Source organism: Rattus rattus, chromosome 4 (genome assembly GCF_011064425.1).
Source record: "Rattus rattus isolate New Zealand chromosome 4, Rrattus_CSIRO_v1, whole genome shotgun sequence".
NCBI lineage: Eukaryota > Metazoa > Chordata > Mammalia > Rodentia > Muridae > Rattus > Rattus rattus.
Window position 1 is genome coordinate 132,929,487 of NC_046157.1, and position 22,969 is coordinate 132,952,455.

The 22,969-nt window shown below is 47.4% G+C and overlaps 1 protein-coding gene across 1 annotated transcript in view; it reads right to left on the reverse strand.

The window, feature by feature from the left end:
• Positions 1 to 5,082: 5,082 nt before the first annotated feature.
• The window catches only part of Kiaa2012 (KIAA2012 ortholog), a 50,956-nt gene continuing 33,069 nt past the window's right edge, over positions 5,083 to 22,969 (reverse strand). The window contains exons 9-12 of the mRNA XM_032899742.1: positions 21,749 to 21,970; positions 18,268 to 18,429; positions 15,263 to 15,373; positions 5,083 to 5,186 (exon numbers count right to left, since the gene is read on the reverse strand). Coding sequence (XP_032755633.1) covers positions 5,083 to 5,186; positions 15,263 to 15,373; positions 18,268 to 18,429; positions 21,749 to 21,970 — 599 coding nt within the window. The remainder of the gene's footprint in view (positions 5,187 to 15,262; positions 15,374 to 18,267; positions 18,430 to 21,748; positions 21,971 to 22,969) is intronic.

Below are 22,969 nucleotides of genomic sequence, written 5' to 3' on the forward strand. Positions count from 1 at the left end.
TGGGGTGGGTGGGTGGGTGTGTGGGGTGTGTGGGGGTGTGGGGGTGTGGGTGGGTGGGTATGTGGGGGTGTGGGAGGAGGGTGGAGGGGTGTGTGGGGTGTGGGGGGGGTGTGTGGGGGGTGTGGGGGGTGAGGGTGGTGTGTGGGGTGGGGGGTGTGAGGGGGGTGGTGTGTGGGTGTGGGGGGGTGAGGGGTGTGGGGGGTGTGGGGTGGTGGGGGGGTAGGTGTGGGGTGTGTGGGTGGGTGGGGTGGGGGTGTGTGTGGTGTGTGGGGTGGGGGTGTGGGGTGTGTGGGGTGAGGGGTGTGGGGTGTGTGGTGTGTGGGTGGGTGGGTGTGTGGGGTGGGTGGGGGTGAAGGGGGGTGGGGTGGGGTGTGGGTGTGAGGGGTGGGGGGTGTGGGGGTGTGGGGTGGGTGGTAAAACTCCTTCTAGAGCGACAAGGGGGAGATCTCCTCTTGTGCAACCAGGTCACAGCTGTCACCTGAGGGTGTGGCCTTCTTCCTGTTTCAGGAGCTGGTATGCACAACCAAAGACCTCATACTACTTCAGCTTACTTCCTGGCTGCTTGAACTCGCACACAGCCTTTCTGTGATGAACATGTCTGCCACTATAGAGATAAACAGAAAACACAGTCCCTGGCTGCCCACCAGCTCCCATTAATCTAACCGCCGGCTTTTAGTGAGGAGATAGCGCTCCTCACTAGATAACTGGGCTATTCAGAGGTAACCCTGCCTGGATGGATTTCATCCTCAGCCCCTGCTGCCTTCTCCAAACACTCAGACATTAGAAGGTGGGGAGAGCGTCTGATTTTAGCATGGGACTCGCGCCTTTAGGTCTCCTTCTATTTAAATCTGCGTTGACAATGTTTAATTCCCAAATTGCTGTTTTAAATAAAAATGAAATACAATTACATTTACTCCTACTGCTTCAGAGTGCTTATTTTTCCGGAGTGGGAGGAACTCTGATGGGATCCATCTGGGAGCAGAATAGAAACCTAACTCCAAGGAACCGCCTTATCAGGACAGGTGGGCCACCTGGCTCCTCCTTCATGCGTGCGTGTCTGGGCTTGGTAAACACTGGCCCTGCAGGCTCTGAAGTGGCCAAATGGTTTCCAGGGCAGAAGCTGTTGGAGGTGCTGGCAGGAGCCTCTTGAAATCTGTTCAGGGCCTTTTTCCACACTCCATTTCTCAAGAGCACACCCTTTGATCACCAGACTGCTGTCATAGAATTTCCTTCCTATCCCGCAGGGTCACCGTCAGGCAGGAGATATATCTGCTGTTACACAGACCTGAGAGTGCCTTTGCCTTCAACAGTTGGGCAGGGCCTTGCCGGCCCCAGCTGAAACCAGTAAGAGAAAGCCCCCGTGTCAGCCCTGGTACCTTCAAGGTTTTGTGTTTTGGTCATAAATGGAAAATGCAAATGCAAATTCCAGATTATTAAAAACATTCTTCCCAGGGTAAACGTAACTATAAAAGGAAGGAGACAGCAGTGAGCTGACCTTTCCTTAAAAATGTCTAAAAATACTTTATACGATGTGACTCAGGACGCTTATGACCTATGGAGTGGGATAATAAATTTCAAGTCTGTTGAATGCAGGAGACCAAGACCCAAGATGCCTGTTGGTGATGCCATTATCAGATTTGTAGGATAAGATTTAAGGCTTTGTTTATGCTACACGTTCTCCTTTTAAATCTTTCTGGCTGGGAAGGAGGGTGAGATAGGCACATTCAACAATTGCTAGGGACCTGAGAAGGCCTCCAGGCCAGAGACGCCCCCGGGAGGTCCAGCTAAGAAGTCTGTCTAGAAACTATGAGTCAGTTAGAATTTAAATATGGCCGTGCCCCGCAAATGTGAGAGCAGTGTTTTTCTTCCAGTTTGGGCTATCAGTCCTTTTATTTACGTACAGTTCTTAGACCTAGATCAGTCTCACAGGTCTAGCTTTTGGTTTGGGGATACACACTTCTTTCAAAAGTTCATAATTTGGGGTTGGGGATTTAGCTCAGTGGTAGAGCGCTTGCCTAACAAGCACAAGGCCCTGGGGTTGGTCCCCAGCTCCGAAAAAAAAAAAAAAAAAAAAAAGAAGAAAGAGAAAAGAAAGAAGAAAAAAGAAAAGTTCATAATTTTTGTTTTTATGAGTCCAAAGGCTCATGGCAGTTTAGCAAGCCTAAAATGGAATCCAAACTGCACTATGGAATTTAGATTTCAATTGTGTGGCAATAAATATCAATGACTTAGAAGACCCACCCTAGTGAAGACCTGTCGTAAGACTCATAAGCGTGTTCTGGGATACTGTCTTTGGTTGCCCGGGATGGCCCATTTCTCACTTTCCCTCCCCCACCCCATGTGCCCTGCTATCCAGGCATTACAAGTTGCTTGTACTTCTCCTACTCTGCTATGTTCTCTAACACTCCTGAAGTCTCTTTCCCTCCGGAATCCTTTCTTTTCCATTTGGCTGGTTCCTACACGTATCCACAGAAACTCTGTTATGGGTTTTTTCTTTCCTTCCAAAAGCAACAGCCTCCATACATCTTAATTTGTGTTTAGCTCAACTCACTCACCTACTGCTGGGGTCGCCCTTTAAGGCATGGCTCTGTGGATCGCATTGTTGTGCCTGGATGGTACTTGTTGCTAGCAGACTGTCATGTGGTACGGCTGAATTAATGAATGGGCGATTTCTTTGTGCCTTGTAAAATAACCTGACTCATACTTTGTGGAGCATGTTCCAGTCTTGGTGCTTATGTTGGTTTTTTTCAAGTGAGGAACTGTGGAAAACCAACACTGGTGCTATTCTCAGACCATGGGCAGTGTGTGGAAGAAGCAGGAAAGACAGAGACAGGGCACCCCGGAGCAATCTCCTGCTCCAGTCACACACAGTCCCAAACGGCAATGGAACAGAAAATCATATTTATGGATTACTGGCTAATGAAAGTAAAAACTTTTAGTTACTGCAGCAAAAGAAAAGCTAATGTTTTAAACTTTATTATAAGAGAAATTCCCTTCTCTTAAAAAATCTATGTGAGCCTTAAAATATAGTGTTAAGTCCTCCTCTCTGTGGGTCCCTCGTGTCCATTGGTGTTGCCAGAACAGCAGATCCCAGGAAGAACCATGCTGAGGGTTTCCTTGCACCCACGGGTGCTCCCAAGGTAGCCGCCACAGCCTGCTCCTGACTTTTTAAACAAATATTATACTTAAAAAAAAATTGTCATTCAGTCTGTCCCTGACCTGTCTTATTATGCTTTTATTTTTTATTGCTGCTCAGTGTGTCCCTGACTTTTAAGTTTCAGAGTCCAGACTGACTTTCCGGTGTATAAATTACCTACAAAGCCCATCAACTTTGTACTATTTTTAGAATCCTATCTATTTAATCTAAAACTTTTCATTAAGACAAAGTTCTCAGGGTTGGGGATTTGGCTCAGTGGTAGAGCGCTTACCTAGGAAGCGCAAGGTCCTGGGTTCGGTCCCCAGCCCCCCGGAAAAAAAAAAGGAAAAAAAAAAAAAAGACAAAGTTCTCACAAACTAAGAGTGTGTGACAGTTCTGTAGATGACTAACAACGGGTGCTTTACGTCCTCCATTGCAGTCGGTTCACGGGGCATCCCCCAGTTCCAGTATAGTGCTCTATCTATGTCCCCTTAAAAACAAAGTGTGTAGTGGAAATCAAGCACCAGAAAAGCTAAGAACTTTTTCTTATGATCAGTGAGCGAACCAAGGAGCCAAGCAGAGCTCTCCTGCTCTGGAAACCAGAAGAGGGACTGTATGAGAACATGGGGACAATCAAAGAGAGGCCCCAGTGTTTGGACGTCAGACATCTGTAACTGCAACCATTATCATCATCAGCACCACCACCATCACCTTAATTATCGTCATCGTTTCACGACAGGGTTCTAACCTGGGAGCTGCTGTGTCGGTCACCTCTATGTAAATGTTGAACAAATGGACCCAGAAACTGCCCACCAAGGATGCTGGCCAAGAGAGAGCTTAGGTGGGGCCAGCCTGTCAGTCAGCTTCTTACAGAGCTTGTCATCACGAGGACATGACTGTGTCTTTGCTCTCACTTTTCCAAGCCCTGGGAAACGCAATCCCTCCTACTCCGCTGTGCCCCAGCTTCAGGCTGGGCATCCTGTTAATACAGCAGGTCCCTCACTCAGGACTCATTGCTGCCTCCCCCAGATGAACAACAGGGACCACACATGGTTTCCTTTTCACCAAAGACTCTTTTTAGGAGAAGAGCCTCTGTGTAATCATGCCTCCACCCTCGCCTGAAACAGGCAGCCATGTCTGTGGGTGGAGGAGGAGATACCAAGGTTTGCGTCTCTCTGTGAGAGAACAAAACAGAAAAGGAATTTTAGAAGGGGCAGAATTGCCCTCAGTTCTCCCGTTGGAACAGGAGCCACAGAGGGCTTTCTAGACAGCTTCCTAGTCTACAGTTGTGCAAGCTGAACTGTGTCCCACTGTAGGGGGCGACAGTCACTTATGGTCATAGGAGCTTTCTACTTCCTGGTTTATGTGGGGGGGGACTTTGTATTTCTGGTGGTCTAGGCATGACATAATGAGTTCAAGAGTTGAGAAGTCAGGGTGAGTTTTTAAAGAGAAAGCTGACTTTTCAGGTTAATGGCAATTAGAATGGACAGATCCACAGACTGAAAAACAATAAAAAATCTTAATAAGAGTATGAAACACTTCGAAAAAAATCATTTTCTTTGCCCTAAGATGGGGGAAACATAAGGTCAATGGATGCCTGGCTTTAAGCTTTTGAAACTGCATGGATGCTTGTGGAGAGAAGGTTGGTCTAGGATTCAAAAGCCATCGAGGAGAAGGCTGATTTTATTCAAGGGTTTAGAAGAGCCCTGCAGGACTCACAGTGCTGAAACTGTGAGCAGAGTCTTTGATCAGCCAGAGCACTGGTCAGCTGATGCTGGCCACGTGCAGTGGCTGCTGCTGGTGTGTGATGACACCCTAGGCCCAGTCTCCAGCCACAGCCACCAACAAAGGGTGGCTGGGACCAGGGCAGACAAGAGGGATTCTGGCCCTGGAGACAGACATTTTCACAGATTTTCTCCCTCTCTCCTTTTTCCAATCTGCTAGAGTCACCCGGGGTGAGAATTGTAGCTGTCCTTGTTAGCCAAGATGAAAATGAGTTTACACGATGCTGCTTTTATAGCTGAAGAGGATGAGGTCGGCAGACCTGAAACTGAAGGGACAGAGGTGGGGGGAGGGAGGAAAGGAGAGGGAAGGGGAGGGAAGAGGGGAGTAATAAGGGGGAAAATCAGAGCAGCTTAGAAGATTTACGCTTGAAGAGACATATCTTCCAGGTAAATTACCCACCCAAACTCACTTCCAAGTACTTCCCCTTTAAAATTCATTTTGCTTCATTAGTCTGTTAGTGACAATAAGTGTACCAGAGTTTGCCAAGGAAGGGGCAGCGCGGACCAGCGCAGCTGCAGTGCCTCAGCCTCCTGTGCGTCTGTGCAAGCGCACGGGCAGTCACAGGCACGCCCAGAGCCCAGGCTGAGGAGGCAAACCTGGAATCCACAGAGCCAACGGTGGAGGGAGGAAAAAGCCATAATTAGTGTTAATTGTTGACCCTCCAGTTCAAGAATAGATACTCTGGAGCATGGAAAATGAGAACAAACATTAATTATTGAGTAGGGACCTTGGAGACAGACACTCTGGATTAAAAGGAGAGAGATAAATTGCATAATGAATGTTAATTTTCCCTCCTAGAATTGAGCGGTCTGGTGGTTGAACGGGAAAAGGGGGCTAGAACAGTCCTGAAGGAGAAACCTCCGTGGGGGTGGGGGTTGGAGGATGGAAACACACACACACACACACACACACACACACACACACACACACACACACACACACATGCACACACACACACACACACACACACACACGCACACATGCACGCACGCACGCACACACACACACGCCGCACACACACACACACGCACACACACACACGACACGCACACACGCCAAGCACACACGCGCACACACGCACCACTTTCCGTTATGCTCCTCACCTGCTCCCTTTGTCTTCTGGCTCCTAAGAAATCTGTTCTTAGGCTGCCACAGTGGACTGCTAGGGAAGCCCAGACCTTTCTACAGTAAAAACCCCCATCATACTGCACTTCCAGCAAGCACATGGCTGCTTCCTAAACTGGGGCGGGGGGCGGGGGTGTGACTAGAAATAAGGAAGCCACGGGAACTGTGGACCTGTGGGTGCTGCTGGGGAGGTGGGGGGCTGCACATTGTGGGCTCCAGGCCTTAATTGTTGTTTTATCTTAATTACAATATACCAGACACACAGCACCCCCACCCCACATTGGTAATTTCTTAACTGAAAGTAAAAACAGAAGAGGGTAATTGTAGCCAATTTTGTGGACACTACAAACAGGCTTGTCTCTGGCCGCTCAGGTTTCATCCTCACATTAGGGCAGCCGCATGGACGGGGAGTCTCTGCCCAGTGCCTTCTGTCCAGCTGTCCATTGGCTGCCGTCTGGGGAAAGGGTGGCTGCCAGCTGTCCATTGGCTGCCGTCCGGGTAAAGGGTGGCTGGAGCCCTCTGCCTCTTCCCATGGTTTTCTTATGAAAGCAGACACTCACACATTGGGTCGAATAGTGTCTTTCCTCAAACGTCTGTGATTCCTTGTCATCCAAAAGGGAACCTTTCAGCTCTGGCTGGCATGCAGACCTTCTCTGGGCTGGCCCTGGCCTGCCTTTTAGCCCCAGCACCATCCGTGGACCAGGCTCTCAGTTCATACTGGACCACATGCTCTCTGCTTCCCCACCTCTCTTTGTCTCTGTTCATGCTAGTTCCCCATCAGCATAGCCCCACTGCTTCCTCCTGTGTACTGATGTCTCAAGGGGCCATGCACAGGGAATCCCTCCATGTGCAAAATGCACTTCCTACTCCCTTAGGCTCACTCCTTCCTTAGCGGCCGAGTCCTGTTGCTTGGGTCTAGACTCCTTCTGCCTTGCAGCGAAATTGCTTGTGAATCCACTTCCCACCTGGATTGTAAGGTCCCTGCACAGTAGTTACAGTGCTGGGTCCAGAGCTCGGGGAAACCCGAAAAGTGAGAATGGCACTCTGCAGGTGTGTAACTGGGGGAGACAGAGGGCAACAACGTGGAATCCTGGAGATACTCATTTATTTCTCTTGCATGTAAGAGTGGGCGAATCAGTGAAGTTATCTGGGCACCTGGTTCTTTAAAACGTATTGCTTTGTCATCCCATAGTTTTCTTCCCTGTGGCTGAAACCATTTTTGCTATTGCAGTCAAGTGCAAAGGTAAAAAAGAGAGGAAGAGAGAGAGCGAGCAAAGAAATGACTTGGAAGCCACACACATCAGTTCCATTCGCATTGAGCACACAGCCGGAACTAGGGGCAAAGCATGCTGGGAAATACCATCCTGAGTTAGGTGTCTGTATGTCCAAGTAACATTCAGGGATCAGGATTCTAATTAGCAATGGAGGGATGGACATTTGGGAATAGTTGAACACTCTGTGATTATAGTTTCAACCAATATTTATGAGCATTTTCTGTAAGGGTGACCTGTGTTTTCTGGGATGTTTGGAAGTAGATCAGAGAAACTTGCCTTTGGGAATTTTACTTCTAAAAGAGAAAAAAACCAAGAGCCTAGAAAATCAAGGAAGCGAGGCAGATGTTGTGCACATCTGTAATCCTGTACTCAGGAGGCTGAGAAGGAAAGGAAGGTAGTGGGTTCAAGGCCAACCTGGGATATATATAATAGCAAGGCCCTGCCTCAAAAACAAAACAGCAAACAGAGGGTGGGGGCGGGGACGACATGATATAGTGAGAAGAACTTTGACTTAATGGTATAGGAGACTGCAGCCCAGATTCACCACACAGAAGTTATATAACTGGGAAAAAAAAAAAAAAAACAAACCCACATATCTTTAGCTTCCAGTTCTCTTATTCTGAAATAAGAGGGCTTCAAACTATGTTTTTCCGTCCTCCAGCAGCCTAGCATGGACACGCTATGCAATCCAGCCAGCCTGGGAAGGGAAGAGTTAGCTATGAATACACGGGAGGCACAAACTCCTTTAGGAAGCTCAGCCCGTGTCTGTTTTCTCTGTTGGTGCCCTCAGCAAGCCTCACTAAGCGCTTCCTTTGCACAAATGTTGGTGATGGTCACCTGCACATTTCTCTTAACTTTAGGAACTCCAAAAGGCAGGGGACACAGAATCTGTGCTCTCATAGGCTCTGTAAAAAAAAATGACACAAGTGCTGTCATCTGCAAAAAGACGAAACAAAACAAAACAAAACCAACCAACCAAACAAACCCTAAACTAAAAGGCAGCAGGGAAATTGTGTTTTAGCACTTACTGTGCTTTTTCTTCAAAGATGGAATTTCTGGGCTGGAGAGATGGCTCAGTGGTTAAGAGCACTGGCTGCTCTTCCAGAGGTCCTGAGTTCAATTCCCAGCAACCACATGGTGGCTCGCAACCATCTGTAATGGGATCTGATGGCCTCTTCTGGTGTGTCTGAAGACAGTTACAGTGTACTTACATATAATAAATGAATAAATCTTAAAAAAAAAAAAAAAAGGAATTTCTGAGCCAGGTCTGGTGGTGCACATCTGTAATCCCAGCACATGGAAGGCTTGCTCTGAGTTTCAGTGTGAGTTCAGGCTAGGCAATGAGATTTTAAATCCACATTAAATAACATTTTAGCATTTTCAGAAAAAAATTATATTTCTCTTTGGCTTTTTCTTTTTTGGGTGGGTGTTACAGAAAGAGGGAGCCATCTACCGTAGAACCCTCAAGGGGCTGCTGCAAACAAAAGGAAGCAGCCAGGTATGGTAGCTCAGGCCTATGATCCCAGCACTCGGGGAGTTAAGGTAGGAGGACCTAGTGTGCGGGGCATGCTTCCTACTAAGACCCTGCTGAAAAAGAAAAACAGGAAGAAGGAGAGAGGAGAGGGAGAGAGAGAGGAGAGGGAGAGAGAGAGAGAGAGAGAGAGAGAGAGAGAGAGAGAGGAGACTCAGTGTCTGCAGAACTTTAGATGCTGGTCACTGTGGGGTGCTCCGTGTAGGCTGTGAAGGCCTTACTGGTTTCTTGATAGTGAGAGAAAAGGACCCAGCTTCCTTTTGAAACCTGGACAAACTGCTGTACAGCTGTCCCTTCTGAAGCCTTCAAGACTGTGGAACAAGAGACAAATTGGGTTTAGTTCAGTACCCGCTGAAGCTGATGAAGCTCTAAGAACTAGTGTGTTTTGTACAGCGGAAACCACTCAGGTATTCTGGGGAGAAACAAGGTTGCAAACTGGCTTAAACTACCTGCCGTGGTCTGAATGAAAATGGTCCCCACGGACTCATAGGGAGCAGCATTATTGGAGGTGAGGCCTGGTGGGAGGAAGTGTGTCACTAGGGGGCTTTCAGGTTTTAGAAGCTGAAGCCAGGCCCAATCGCTTTCTTTCTGCTGCCTGGGGAACCGGATGTAGAACTTTCAGCCACCTCTCCAGCACCTGCATGGCACCCTAGTAACAACAGACTACACCTCTGAATGGTAAGCCAGCCCCAATTAAGTATTTTCCTACATAAGAGTCGCCATGATCAGCTTGGTGGTGGAGGCAGATGCTGTTAATCCCTGCGCTCTGAGGCAGAAGCAGGTTGGTCTCTGAGTTCAAGGCCAGCCTGGTCTACAGAGTGAGTTCCAGGACAGCCAGGCTACCCAGAGAAACCCTATCTCAAAGAACCAAAACCCAAAAGACAAAAATAAAAACAAGAAAACAATGGAGTTGCCATAATCATGGTGTTGACTCTTTACAACAATAAAACACTAAGACACTGCCTTTTAATCTGTTGTCTTCAGGAGCTTGTTGCCAACATAAGTAACCCCAAACATATGTCTCTGCCTCACTTCCACCCGCAAAATCTCACGGGATCAAGGTTAACTGGCAAGCACACTATGCATTCAACTCCCTTGCTGAAAATGTTATCTGGGAAATGTAGTTTTCTGTCTCCTAGCTTCTACAAGACAGGAGTGTTGGAGGCCCAGCAACCATATCCTCCCATGCTTTCCTTTGTTCAGACTTTTGATTGGAGACCAGTAGAACTGATAACATCTGCCAACATTATTTAGTACGGGTCATTAGCAAACACTGATTGGGCAAGAGGAACAATGAATTATTACCACATGGGCCTCCTTCTTGCCTTCCTCTCCTCAGAGGGGGACGTTCTGTGGATTGTGGGATTCTGAACTGAGGTTTTCAGATGGGAAGCAAGAACAGTCAGACCCCAGTGAATGCTATGACTATGTTCTGGGTTAGAGAGCAGAACCAGCCCCACTGGGGGAGGCCCTGGGGAGAGGGGTTGTGTAGAAGCAGACACTAGAACCCACCGGCCCAGCATTCTCCAGAGGATATTTCAGAGGATGATCTAGATCTGTATGACACTTTGCTAAAAAACCAAAACTCGCTCAGCCATCACATGCTTCTACAACAGAAATTTACTTAACTCTACCTGTTCCCAAATACATTTGACCAAACTGGACCTCGAAACTCTTCCCTTTTGTGAGCTGCCCATACCTGGTGTCCCATGGGGCATGTGCTGGATGACTGGATGTCAAACCAGCTCTCCTTTTTCTATGACAAGGTTGAGGCTCAAAGGAGTGAAATTGTCTGCCCGTGATCACCAAAGCCACAGGTGCACAGGTGCTAAGAGCTGGTTGTAAGACCCAAGATTTGTGGGCCTCTAATTCAGGGCCCTTTCTCTTTCTTCATAGTTAGTGAAAGGCATTCCTTTAATAATTTCTTTCTTTCTTCTTTTCTTCTTCTTCCTCCTCCTTCTTCTTCTTCTTCTTCTTCTTCTTCTTCTTCTTCTTCTTCTTCTTCTTCTTCTTCTTCTTCTTCGATTTATTATATATAAGTACTCTGTAGCTGTCTTCAGACACACCAGAAGAGGGCATCAGATCCCATTACACATGGTTGTGAGCCACCATGTGGTTGCTGGGATTTGAACTCAGGACCTCTGGAAGAGCAGTCAGTGCTCTTAACCACTGAGCCATCTCTCTAGCCCCATTCCTTACATTTCTAGGCATCATTTTTATGACAACAGATGCTAAGAGATAAGCTACTCAAGGAAAACCACTCTGTGGTACATCCACCAACACAGAATGACCCTTTCGTTCAACCCAGACTCAGCAGAGGAAGTGAGTTGTCTGTTGTTGCAACACAAATTATCCTCACACTAGTCTACTGAAGTAGTAGAACCTTCTTACAAATGTGTGGTGGGAAGCTGGGAGTGATGTGGATCTGGGAGTCTGGTAAGCGCCATCACAGTTGCAAGGTCAGAGAGGAGTCTGTAATCTAAAGGCCTAGCTGGGTGCTGCTGCCCTTTGGGAGTGTGAGGCAGGAGGACCTTGTGAGTTCCAAACCAGCCAGAATGACAGCGAGACAAAATCAAAGTAACAACAAAATCTCCTGCCTGGCGGTGGTGCGCACCTTTAATCCCAGCAGGTGGACGCAGAGGCAGGTGGATCTGAGTTCAAGGCCAGCCTGGCCTACAGAGTGAGTTCCAGGACAGCCAGGGCTATACAGAGAAACCCTGTCTCAAAACCCAAACTGACCAACAAACCGAACCAAAAACCATCCTTCTGCAAAATGTCCTACGTATGCTGAAATTTGATCTCTGCGGTGACGAAGAGCTAAAGAGTGTCGAGATCTTCAGTGGGTGTTTGGGCTTTGCTCGGGAGAGTAGTAGGGAGTACTGTTAATTTGTGAGGGAATGAGGGCATTCTCTCTCTCCCGGGACTGCGGCAGCTCTTTTAAGAGTGGGTTCTTAGAACTCAGGTTGCTAACTTGTATCCCGTTGGACTTTCCCTTTGTTTTCATGTCACTTCCCCATAGCACATGCAGATGATGCTGGGATTTCTGTCTCTAGAGCCATGATCCAAACTAGGTCTCTAATCTTTACAGATCATTCACGATCACATCTTCTGTTACGGCAACAGACAGTGGGTGAAGACAGACCCTGTTCCCAAAGCTATAAACCTCCCTTCAGTCCACATCAGTGTTATTAGACATAGGCCACCATGTCCTTTTGAAGCGAGATATGTCAAATAATTTGTGCATGTGTATTAAAACCGACACCCCAGAAAGTGTTAGATAAGGATGCTAATTAAATGACAAAATAAAGCAGCGAGAGTAAAACAAACAAATGAGCTGTGGAGAAACACTTCACGTTAAAATCCGTTTGGGGCAAGGCTGAATGGTAATTAAGAACTGCGAAAGAGATTGGAAATTCAAATCTGTGTGGGACCTGAAGTCCCAACCTCAATGCTTGGCACAGACATCTTTGAGCATCTTTCAGCGAGAAGCTTGTGAATAGACGAGCTCCTGAGAGGAAATGTGTTCTGCTGGCACTGGGATGGGAATAGCTGAGGATTTGTGTCAGGAGTAAGCGATTCAGAGAGCGTAGCCAGTGTTTGACTTGGGCCTTCCCAAGCCAGCGCTTCCCTTCGTAAGCCTTTGAATTCTGGGAGTGTTGCAATAGCCCATCATTGAGGAGAGGGTCAGATTCCAGCTCTAGTCCTCACATCTTCCCCCACCCTCTTCTTCTAAAGGTTATATTCATCTCCCTCTGCTGCTTGAAAGCAAACTTATCATGATCTAATTGCCTAAGAATTTATTTCCAAATAGTTGTTGACAGAGCCTTAAAGTTTCAGAAAGATCAGACAGATCATATTCCCTCTTTTACTTGAGAATTTTTTTTAATATTAAAAAAAAAACTAGCTATGCTCCCCAAAGAACTCTTCTGTGTGGCACCTGGGGTATTCAGTCAATCAGCACGCATTTCTTGGACATACGATAAAGAAAAGGGGTTCCCTAGGACTCATATATTAGGGAGCCAAACTGAAAACAGATGCAGATAGATCCAAAATCACAAAGGTGGGGCTGAGAGAGAAGAAAGGGGCAAGATTACATCTAGGCAGTGGTCCAGAGGGAGGTAAAGTTATTCAGCAAAATGTCCTAGAAAAGATGAACTTAGAGCTCGTCTAAATATTTGGGGGCTGACTCGGGAAAAGGCCTGGAGAGAAAAGATGAAGCTGAATACTTGGGGCATATTTTGGGGGGATCACTGGAGCTGGAATGTATGGGAGACGATTCTGGAAGGAGGTGTGGAAATGGTGACCGTGTACACTCAGGCAGGAAGGCAGCTCAGTGGTGGACTGCTTGCCTAGTATGTGGGAGGCCACAGGTTCCATTCCTAGCACCAAATTTAATATAAGCAAGCAAAATAAAAATTAAAAGATGGCACTAAGAGTCTGTTGTGGCAGAACAAGTCCTCTGCAAAGGACTTTGAATATACTGTCAGATCAAACCAAAGATCAAAGATCAAAACCCCCAAATCCACAAACGATTTTCAAAACAAAACAACAACAAAAATACCCTCCAGGTATTCCAAAGAGATGGCTCAGCAGTTTAAAGCACTGGCTGCTCTTCCAGAGGACCTGGGCTCGAACTTGCCACCTACTCATTGCTCACAAGTCTCTGAAGCTCCAGTAACAGAGGATATGGTGCCCTCTCTTGGCTTCTGTGGGCACTGCATGGAGGCGCAACACACACACACACAAAATATGAGTACAATTTTTAAAAACGCACTTCAATTAATGGAGTCTCTTAGAAAGGTTGACCAGTTTTTTTTTGTTGTTGTTGTTTTTTGTTTTTGTTTGGATCATTGTAGGAAGACATGAGTTTAAGGTTTTTCCTCACTCTTTAAGGCACCATTGAATTACCTTCAAGACTGAAGGTCAAGCAACTGTTCTTTGGGGAAGCCAGAGAGAGAATGCCTAGCTGACTCCTTCAGCACAGTGAATGCTTTTGAATTTGAGAAGCAAGTGAGATTTTGTGTGTCATCCTTGGGACTAGGAGAGGATTCGGGCAACTCTCCATTAATATAGCCTAAGTTTTATTTCTCTTTCTCTCTCTGAAATTTGGATGTGTGGGGGGTTTGCTGGGACCCAAACTCAGGAGCCTGTGCCTGCCAGGCTCTCTACTCCATGTCAATTGGTCTCTGAACTCTTTCTCAGTGAACACTTGTATGTGTTGGTAACTGTGATGGGTGCTGGAGACCATGAAGTGTCTGAAGCATTATATATATGACAGACAATACTTGACTATTTCTGTTTCTGTGGCTTGCTTCTGCATCGTCCAAAGAAAAACTACCTCTTCAGGAACGGCAGGCAAATGTGAGGCAGGTGATCATTCCATTTGCTTCCCTGCTGGCCCACCAGCTGTACCACAGAGTCCTTCCACCTGTCTCATTCCTGCTCTGACAGATTCAGACCCAAGATATTTAAAAATCCATCTCCTGGTATAGCCCAAATGGTGATGGAAGCTCTAGGATGCTGAATTTAGAAGCAAATGTATCATAGTCCTCAGGAATCCCTATAGTGGTGGGTGGAACTTACAGCAATAGGTGCAGGCTATAAGATTCAGTCAAGGGATCCTGCCCCCCACCCCCGCCCATATCTTGTCATTTTGGGTGAGGAAACATGGACACAGGAAACATCATCAGTCCACACAGAGGACAAGCCAAGGCTATGGAAATCTGGCCCTGAATCCAGGCCCTCCTCATTAAGCCAGTTGTGACATAACCAATTCGTGCAGCTTTTAATCTTTCTCATCAAGGGGCTCGCTGGCTGCACAGCTCGTGCAAGCCCATCCTGGTGGTTTCTGGGTGGTTGATACTCATCACCCTCTGACTTCAATTCTTTTTTTCCTTTGCAAAATGGCTACTGTCCAGAGCCAGCGGCTCTTTTCCAAAAACCTTCCCATGCCAAAGTGGGTTTTGGAAACCGCCTGGCTGTCTGTCTATCAGGAGCCAGGTGACTCACTGCAGTGAACCAACTCACATAACAAGGATGCCTGATTGGATTACCAATTAGCCACCTCCACCTCAGGAGCGTGGTTGGAAAGAAGAGAAAAGGCAGTGTTTAGTTTGGGCAAATACCAAAAGGGCTTTATCATCCTGATCAAGGCACTGGCCTGGCACACTAGATCTCTTCCAAGCTATTCCTCTGCAACTCCTGTCTCCAGATGTTGCTGCAAGAGAGAACTTGTTCCTTGAACATAGGGTTATTGTGTCTGGACGACAGAGGAACCTCTGTGTCAGGGAGCGGGAAAACCTGGCTGTTCCATGTCTGTTTTTAATGATGTCTCTGCTGCTGGGAACCCTTGGTAACTGAAGGTAAAGCCTACCTCTCTGAAAATGAGGCTGACCCGGAGTGTTACCTTACCTTGTCCCAGTGGAAGCGCCTCTGTTCCCATGAGCCCTGGGAGGGTCAGGCAGACGTTGTCACCATCTGGACTCAGCAAGAAGGGTCTCAGTGTAGGCTCTCTGGAGTCTTCTTGAAAGTAAGCACATGCATGGACAGCATTAGTCCCAGTGCAGGGAGGGAGACTGTGCCTGGCTGTGTTCCCCTGAGCCCAGGTGGGCACTGGGGTGGATATACTGGCATGCTCTGTGTTTGCCAGAGATCAGGGGCACTTGGCAGAGAGGGCTCTGTTGTCCATGCCTTGTCCTCTGGGGGTCAGAATGAGGTGGAGAACGGGGGCCTTCCATGAGCTTACCCTATACCCATCAGCATCTGGAGAAGGTGGCAGCTCTGGGCATTTTGAGGGTGGGGCTAAGCCAATGGGGGTTCATCTCCAGTTAAGTGAAACCTAGTCCCTGGTTACAGGATTTGGTGACTCCTGCCTTTGCTCTTTCTCTGGGCCGATGACATTGTGAGGTATTCCATATGTATGATTACAGACTAGGACCAAATGCTGGGACTGCACAGCAACTCCCAGGCTGCATAAGGAGGTTGTCTGACCCTTGGTTACTTGCAAAAACTCAAGGTGTTGTTTGTGTAAGCTTACTATGAAAGAAGAACAGGTTTTCCTTTTCTGCTGTCTCAACACATAACATGCCTATGACCAGATGTGTGGAGGTTCTCTCACCAAGACACACCTGTAGCTGACAACAGTGGGGCTTCCTGTACTTCTGCTCGATGATGACAATGCTACCTGCAGTCCTCATCAGATTCCTCAGGTTAGAGGTTCAGATTCACAGAGCTGTCCCCATTGCAGCTGTGGACTGCAAGTCCCCACTTGTAGCCTGTGCTTCTGAGCCACCAGTTATAAAGTGGGGTCCCATGAGTCCCTCCTTGAGTCTGATACTTTCTTAGCACACTCACAGAGCTCGCTCATAGACACTTAGGTTTAATGTGTTATAAGGAGCACAGCCAGGCAGCCAGGTGACAAGATACACAGGATGGGTGGGGACTGGGACCCACAGAGCCTTCTCTGAACACAGGTGACTTCATTAGCAAAAGCTCCATCATTATCAAAGATGCTTTCCATGAGTAAGGAGAGACACTCTATGTGGAAATTCCATGGGGTTTTAGGTCTGGGATAGAAACCAGGGACAGAGGCTTGAATACTTTTACATTTCCTATTTCCAAGGCAAAGGGGCAGTAGCAAGGCAGGCCTCCAGCTGGAGTGGATGCTGAGGGGCATATACACAATTCACTTACAAATATACATAAAGGTGCACACACATGTACATATATGTGCATATTCTCAAAAGACTAACATACACAACCTCATATATGCAGGCATGCAAGCTTATATACATGTGATATACAAACAATTGCCCACATGCACGGAAGCATGTACTCTGTCACGGGCTTGAATTCATCTTAGACATGTGCTAAGACACATATGTTTTGTGCACACTGCACACACATGTCCTTACATGGACAGATAAGCTTATGTATATACTACGACAACTTTGAGATTCTTGAGCAAACATACACTCTCTTACACACATGCATACACCCCCAATCTATACACTCGAGACTTCCTGTCTCAGTCTGGCCAAGCCATTCCAGTCTAGTCATATTCTACCTTTATGAGATTACACAAGACTCTGTGTGTGTGTGTGTGTGTGTGTGTGTGTGTGTGTGTGTGTGTGTGTGTGCTGTGATTTGTCCAGGCCTGTTGGCCTTCAGGATGGCCCTTGTTGAAGAAGGGACACTAGTCAAACCTGAGTCCTTTGTATCATGTGGAGGGGGATGAAGCTGAGATTAAAAGCTCAAAGGCACTGGGACAGAAAGAGAGGGGCGAGAAGGAAGGGATTTGATTTTGACTACCTCGGCTCTAAACAGAGAAACTGCAAACATGGAATGGAGTTATTGACTTACATATTTAATTTATGCTCTCAAGAACTTAGTCACATGTGCTTTGGGGACAGAATAAGAGATGGGAGGGGAGAGAGAAGGGGGCAGGGGAGAGTGATTGATTTAAATAGCGGCAGCCTGTTTCCAAGTAGCATGAAAGGAAAGGAGTCTAACTGCTGTCTCCTGAGGCTCTCTGGTCCCCGGTTCTCTCAGTATGGGTTGTACTGTGAACAGAAATGCCTCTTGCTTTGCATAACCTGTCTCTTCCACACTTGCGAGCTCCTTCATGTTGTGCTCCCCAGAGGAGGAAGTGGCTCAGGGCTCTGAGGGAAGAGGAACCGTGAATGGCTTGCATTTTAAAGCCATATTAAGATTTATTATGTATTATTTTTATTTTATGTGTATGAGTGTTTGTGTGTATGAATATATGCATATGTACCATGTACATGCCGGGTGACCAGGGAGGCCAGAAGAGAGCGTCAGATTCCCTGGAACTGGAGTTAACAGATGGCCAACTTGTGCTGGGACCAGAACCTTGGGAAGAGCAAATGCTTTTAACTGCTAAGCCAGCTCTCCAGCCCCCAGCTGCACTTTGACCATTGCCTGTCAACTGCAAGTGTTGCTTTGGACCTTGGTCCCTCCTTGCCTGCCAGAGTCTAAGTGCGGCTCCGTTACAGAGGGCATGCTTGCCCTGTCTCATCTTCCAATAGGAATACAGCATCTTCATCCTCCTGTGAAGACACCTCTGCCCTGGGCTGGAGTATGACTTCCCTCGGCTAACTTTATCTACTGCAAGGCCTACTGGTTCCTGTGCCCAGGGAAGGGGTGAGGCTTGGAGTGGTGCTACGTACGTCTACTTAGCCTAGCGATGTGCCCCCGAGGAGTTCAGGGGGCCAAGTCACCACCCACGGCTGCTGGAAGGAGGAAACAGCTGTGTGTGTATTGGTGCAGCAAACCTTCAGGGGATGGCTGAACATGGATTTCCCCTTTCAGTGGGAGGCTAGCCCTGTGGTGGAGCCACAGAGAAGCTAATGGGGCAGACAGTGAGGCAGAGCTTCCACACACCCCAGAATGGTTACCTGCTCCTACTGGCGGGGGCCTCTCATTAGGGCCACCTGTGGGACTACTGGAGCCTGATGTTCTGTCCATGTGTCTCTGGCTCTCCGGACTTTTCTTTCCTTTAACTGGGGGTAGGAGACCCAGGGGTTGATTCACGCTCTGGGCCAGGACATCACCATCTTCTAAAGCAAAATGGGAGAAACCATGGATGAAAAGACCTTTGAATCAGGAAGATCAGAGTTTATCTTTCTGGCTTGGTTGACAGCTGCTGGCGCTAGGCATGACGGCTCCATTTGTTTTCAGCTTTGTTCTTCTTTCCCAGACTGCTAAGGAGTAGGGAGTGACCTGGCCACATTGCTCTTAGCTAGAACAGGGGCCTTCCTCTGAGGAGCTAACTGCCCAGAGTGGGGAGCAATGGAGAAGTGATAGATGGGACCTAGGGTGGGAACAAGACTGAGGGGCTGTGAACCCCAAGGGTGAAGGCTCCGAGGACTGGGGCTCGGGGGAGTTTGATTATGATACACTTTTCTTTAGAGACAATATGGTGCAGCCCAGTCTGGCATCCAAGCGTGATCTCTCTCCCTCAGTTTCCCAAATGCTAGGATCACAGCCCAATGCTACTACCCCTAGCTAGATGCAGATTTCTGATAAAGCAATGTTTTGTTTTAGACAAAGCCAATGATCACATTCCCTTCTCAAGATATGCAGGGTGTAGGATACAACCCCCTATTGACCCCAGGACAGACTGGGTACACATATTCTCAGATACTGAAGTTCCTTACATAAAATGGCATAGTATTTTCTTAGAACCACATGCACTCCTGTGTATACTTGTTTCTAGGCTCCTTATAATAGCTGACACAATGTAAATGCTATGCAAATAATTGTTTTATTGTACTGTTTAGGGAAAAGTAGCCCGAAGAGAGGGGATGTTTAGTACAGTTGATTTTTTTTTCCCCCAAGTACTTTTGATTTGTAGGTGGTTGAATCTGTGAACGTAGAGTGAGCACCCTGGAAAGGAAGGCCAACCATACCACCCTCCAGGCGGTAGATAGAGGACCACAGGACTAGTAAAGAAAACTCCAGAGAACACCTCTTACCCTTCACCTCCATGCTCTCCTCCTCTCAGACCTAGCATTCTCTGTCCTAGGAAGGCAGAACCCTAAGACCTCACCTCCAAAAGCCAGCCTTTGGCCTTCAGAGACAATGCCCTTTATTTTATATCTGACCCAACCATTCCCCTTACGATTAAAAGCTGGCTTCATACACGATCTGAGAAAATTACAAAAAGTACTGTTCTCCTCCCGAGGCAGAGTCTCTCTACATAATCTTGGTTGTCCTGGAATTCATAGAGATCCGCCTACCTGCTCCTGCCTCCCGAGTGCCGGATTTAAAGGTGTGGACCACCACACCTTACAGAAGTATTTTGACACTGTGGAGAAGTCTGGCACACATCACCCCTGGCTTAGTACAGGTTACCATCACCTCCTATGGAACACACTGACACTGATGTCATAAGAAACTAGTCTGGAACCTGATGTACCCATGACCAACTCTCATTCCAGCACTTGGGAGACAGAAACAGGAGGAAAGAAGTTCAAGGTCGCCCTTAGCTACACAGTAAGGTTGGAGCCAGCCTGCGCTGGATTCTACATGAGATTCGGTCATGTAGAAAACAGCAACAGCAACCCGCACACCAAACCATGCTCTGAGAACTCTTAAGGGTTAAAAGACCTCGAGGAGAGGTGACAGTTAAATGCAATGCATGGGCCTGACTTGAATTTTGATTTTTTTTTTGGGGGGGGGACCAAAAAGACAGAGAACATTGTTATAGCAAGAAAAACTTGAATAAGGATTTTATATTGGAAAATATTTCTGCACGAATGTTAAGGTTCCTGAATGTGTGGTGTTGAGGCGAGAATTTTATGCTGATAAAATGTCTAATATCTGCAACTTACCCTCACACAGTGCTACAGTGAAGTAAAAATGCATGAGTGTAGCTACGCGAAGGCTTAAAAGCTGGCTTCACTTCCGGGCTACTAGAGGGGGCATGTCCTAGGGCTGAGCGAGCCAATGGGCATGTGCGGCCAGGGTGGGCATGGACAGACCACTCACCAGCTCTGTGGGGATATAATGTGTGAAGAGCTTGCCTTCCCCACGCCTCCTTTTTATTTGCTGAGTTGGCTTCACTCTCTGGGGATGGTCGGCCTTGAGCTTAGGACCCTCCTTGGGCTTCCTTTCTTACAAGGTGGGGTCATACACTGAACTATCCCACCCTGACTCTGGCATAGCAGCCAAAGATGAGCTAGCTCTCAGCCCCCGGTGGGTAAATACAGTCGGCCAAAAGGAGCAGAGGGCAGCCTGGGATGAGCAATGGCTGAGCGGAACTCCACGGAGCTGTCTTTATCTCCTGTGGCTCTGGCTGTGAACTGGAAAGCGGTCCTTGCCTGTACTAAAGAAGCTGCAAAGCGGGTGACTGACATTCGCGTAAGGGGCGGGTTAAATAAGCCCGTATCCTGACAATACCTTTCCAGAGCATCCTGTCCTGGGTTCTTCGCTGTATCTGTTCTCAAGGGCATTGAGTAAAGGGCAAGACATGGAGTTGAGCACTGGGAGGTCCTGGCCTCCAGTCCTAGCCAGGCCGCTTGGAGCTGTGTGGCCTCACATAAGTTACTCAGCTCTTGGCACACCCATTTCTGGTCTGTAAAATGCAGGCAGGGTTGCTGTGAGGGGCACCTGAGAGAATCCGTGTTAAAAACCAAGAGCAGAGCTGGCCCAGAGGGAAACAGTATAAATCAATGTGCACCCCCCTGCTTCCTTGCGGGGTGCTTGGTGACCCCGTCACTCATAGACCTGTCATGACAGGTCTTCCTGTCATCACAGGTCTTTTGGAAGAAGACCCAGGTTTCTGAAAATGGAGAATGGAGATCTTTCCATATGTGATTCATAACTTCCGACTTATTTGCTACATTAAAATCCATGAGCCCTGTGTGCATAACTTCTTTATTATTTTTAAAACTTTTGTTTTTAATTTTCTTAAGCCCAGGTCTCTGTGTAGCCCTTGCCTGTCCTGGAACTTGCTATGTAGACTAGGCTGGTCTCAGACTCACAGAGATCCTCCCTCGGCTTCCCGAGCATGGGGACTAAAGGCGTGTGCACTATAACACCTGGTTCTATGTGCATAACTTCTAATGACTATGTACTCTGAGAAATGGAGACTTTTAACCAATCTTACAATCTTTTAAATGAACAAGTACAGATTTATAAAAGATTAGAAATAAAATTTTCATTGCTTAAAAACAGGATTAGTAACAGGGCATGCAGCAAGTTTTTTAGTCAAGTTAGCGCCAGTTTACATCTGTAAGCAGAAAATATGAGGAGGGGATGATCTAGTGGGTAAGTCTTTGGGAGGTAGGCGCTGTTAGCTGCGCGGAAGTGCGTGGGTTAAGGCAGCTGCTGCCTGAACAGCAGACACCTTCAGGAGGCTGAGGGTGGACTAACCTCCCTGGTGGCCTCTTTTCTCTCCGCTGAGGACCCCTCTGTGCCTCGCCTTGTGAGGTGTTGAAGGGAGAGAGGAACTACCTTGAGGTGAGGGTGTGTCCTGGCTGCTGTCCACTGGGAGATGCACCGTTATCCCCCTTGGCCTTTCTAAGTACCGATGCTTCTTGGGAGGCCTCCATAAGGGTGTGGCTTCCTCTGGTTCTGACTTGAGGTGCTGAGCATCTAGAAGGCAAAGAAAGAAAGCTTTTTTTTTTTTTTTTTTTTTTTTTTTGGCCAGGTGCCCTGTCTTGGTGGAGACCTAGCTCTCCCTTGGTAGCACAATGGGGTTTGGGTAAATCTGTGTTCATTCTCTGACTACAGGGGTGGCCATATGACTGATCCCGGGTTATAAAAGGACTTCATTATTTTAGCCATAAGGGTTGGTTCCAGGGTAGGGACATGACCCGAGCCTGACTGTCCCTCCCTCTCTCCCTTCCCTTCTTCTCTGTCCTCTCCTCTTCCTCCTTGCCCTCTCCCTTTGAATGAGGCTGAGGATGAAGCATTCATCTTTGCAAGAATTCCAAACAGCCTGGGAGAAATAACCTGTGAAATTTCCAGAAGTCAAAACTCTGTAAGAAATCAGAGGTTTCTGTTGATGGTTTTTAGAAAGCTCTGACTCCTTTAAAATGGGAGTTATCTTTGTCCCAGACTGACTGGGGAAGTTCCAGGAGCCAAAAATCCATGTTGCACAAGGGTACAGTTAGCAAAACAACTTGGGATCCTCCTGACAAAGATTGTAGCGATCGGCCTTTTAAGATGATTTTAAAAATCAAAAAGATTCTCTTGGGCACATTTCCTTTTTCTTCCTATAAAATGAAGGTCCAAATAGCCAATAATTGTTCTATAGGAAAGCAGACTGAGCAAGCCAGTAAGCAGCACCCTCCCCTGGCCTCTGCATCAGCTCCCACCTCCAGGTATCTGCCCTGTGGCTCCCCTCCGTGGACAATCACTCTGTGTTTGTAAGCCAAATAAACCCTTTCCTCCCCAAGTTGCTTTTAGTCATGGTGTTTTGTTACAAGCAAAAGTAACCCTAACTAGGACTATTTTTCTTTTCAATTTCATCCTTAGTTTTTTTTTTTTTTTTTTTTTTTTTTTTTTTTTTTTGGTTCTTTTTTTTCGGAGCTGGGGACCCGAACCCAGGGCCTTGTGCTTCCTAGGCAAGCGCTCTACCACTGAGCTAAA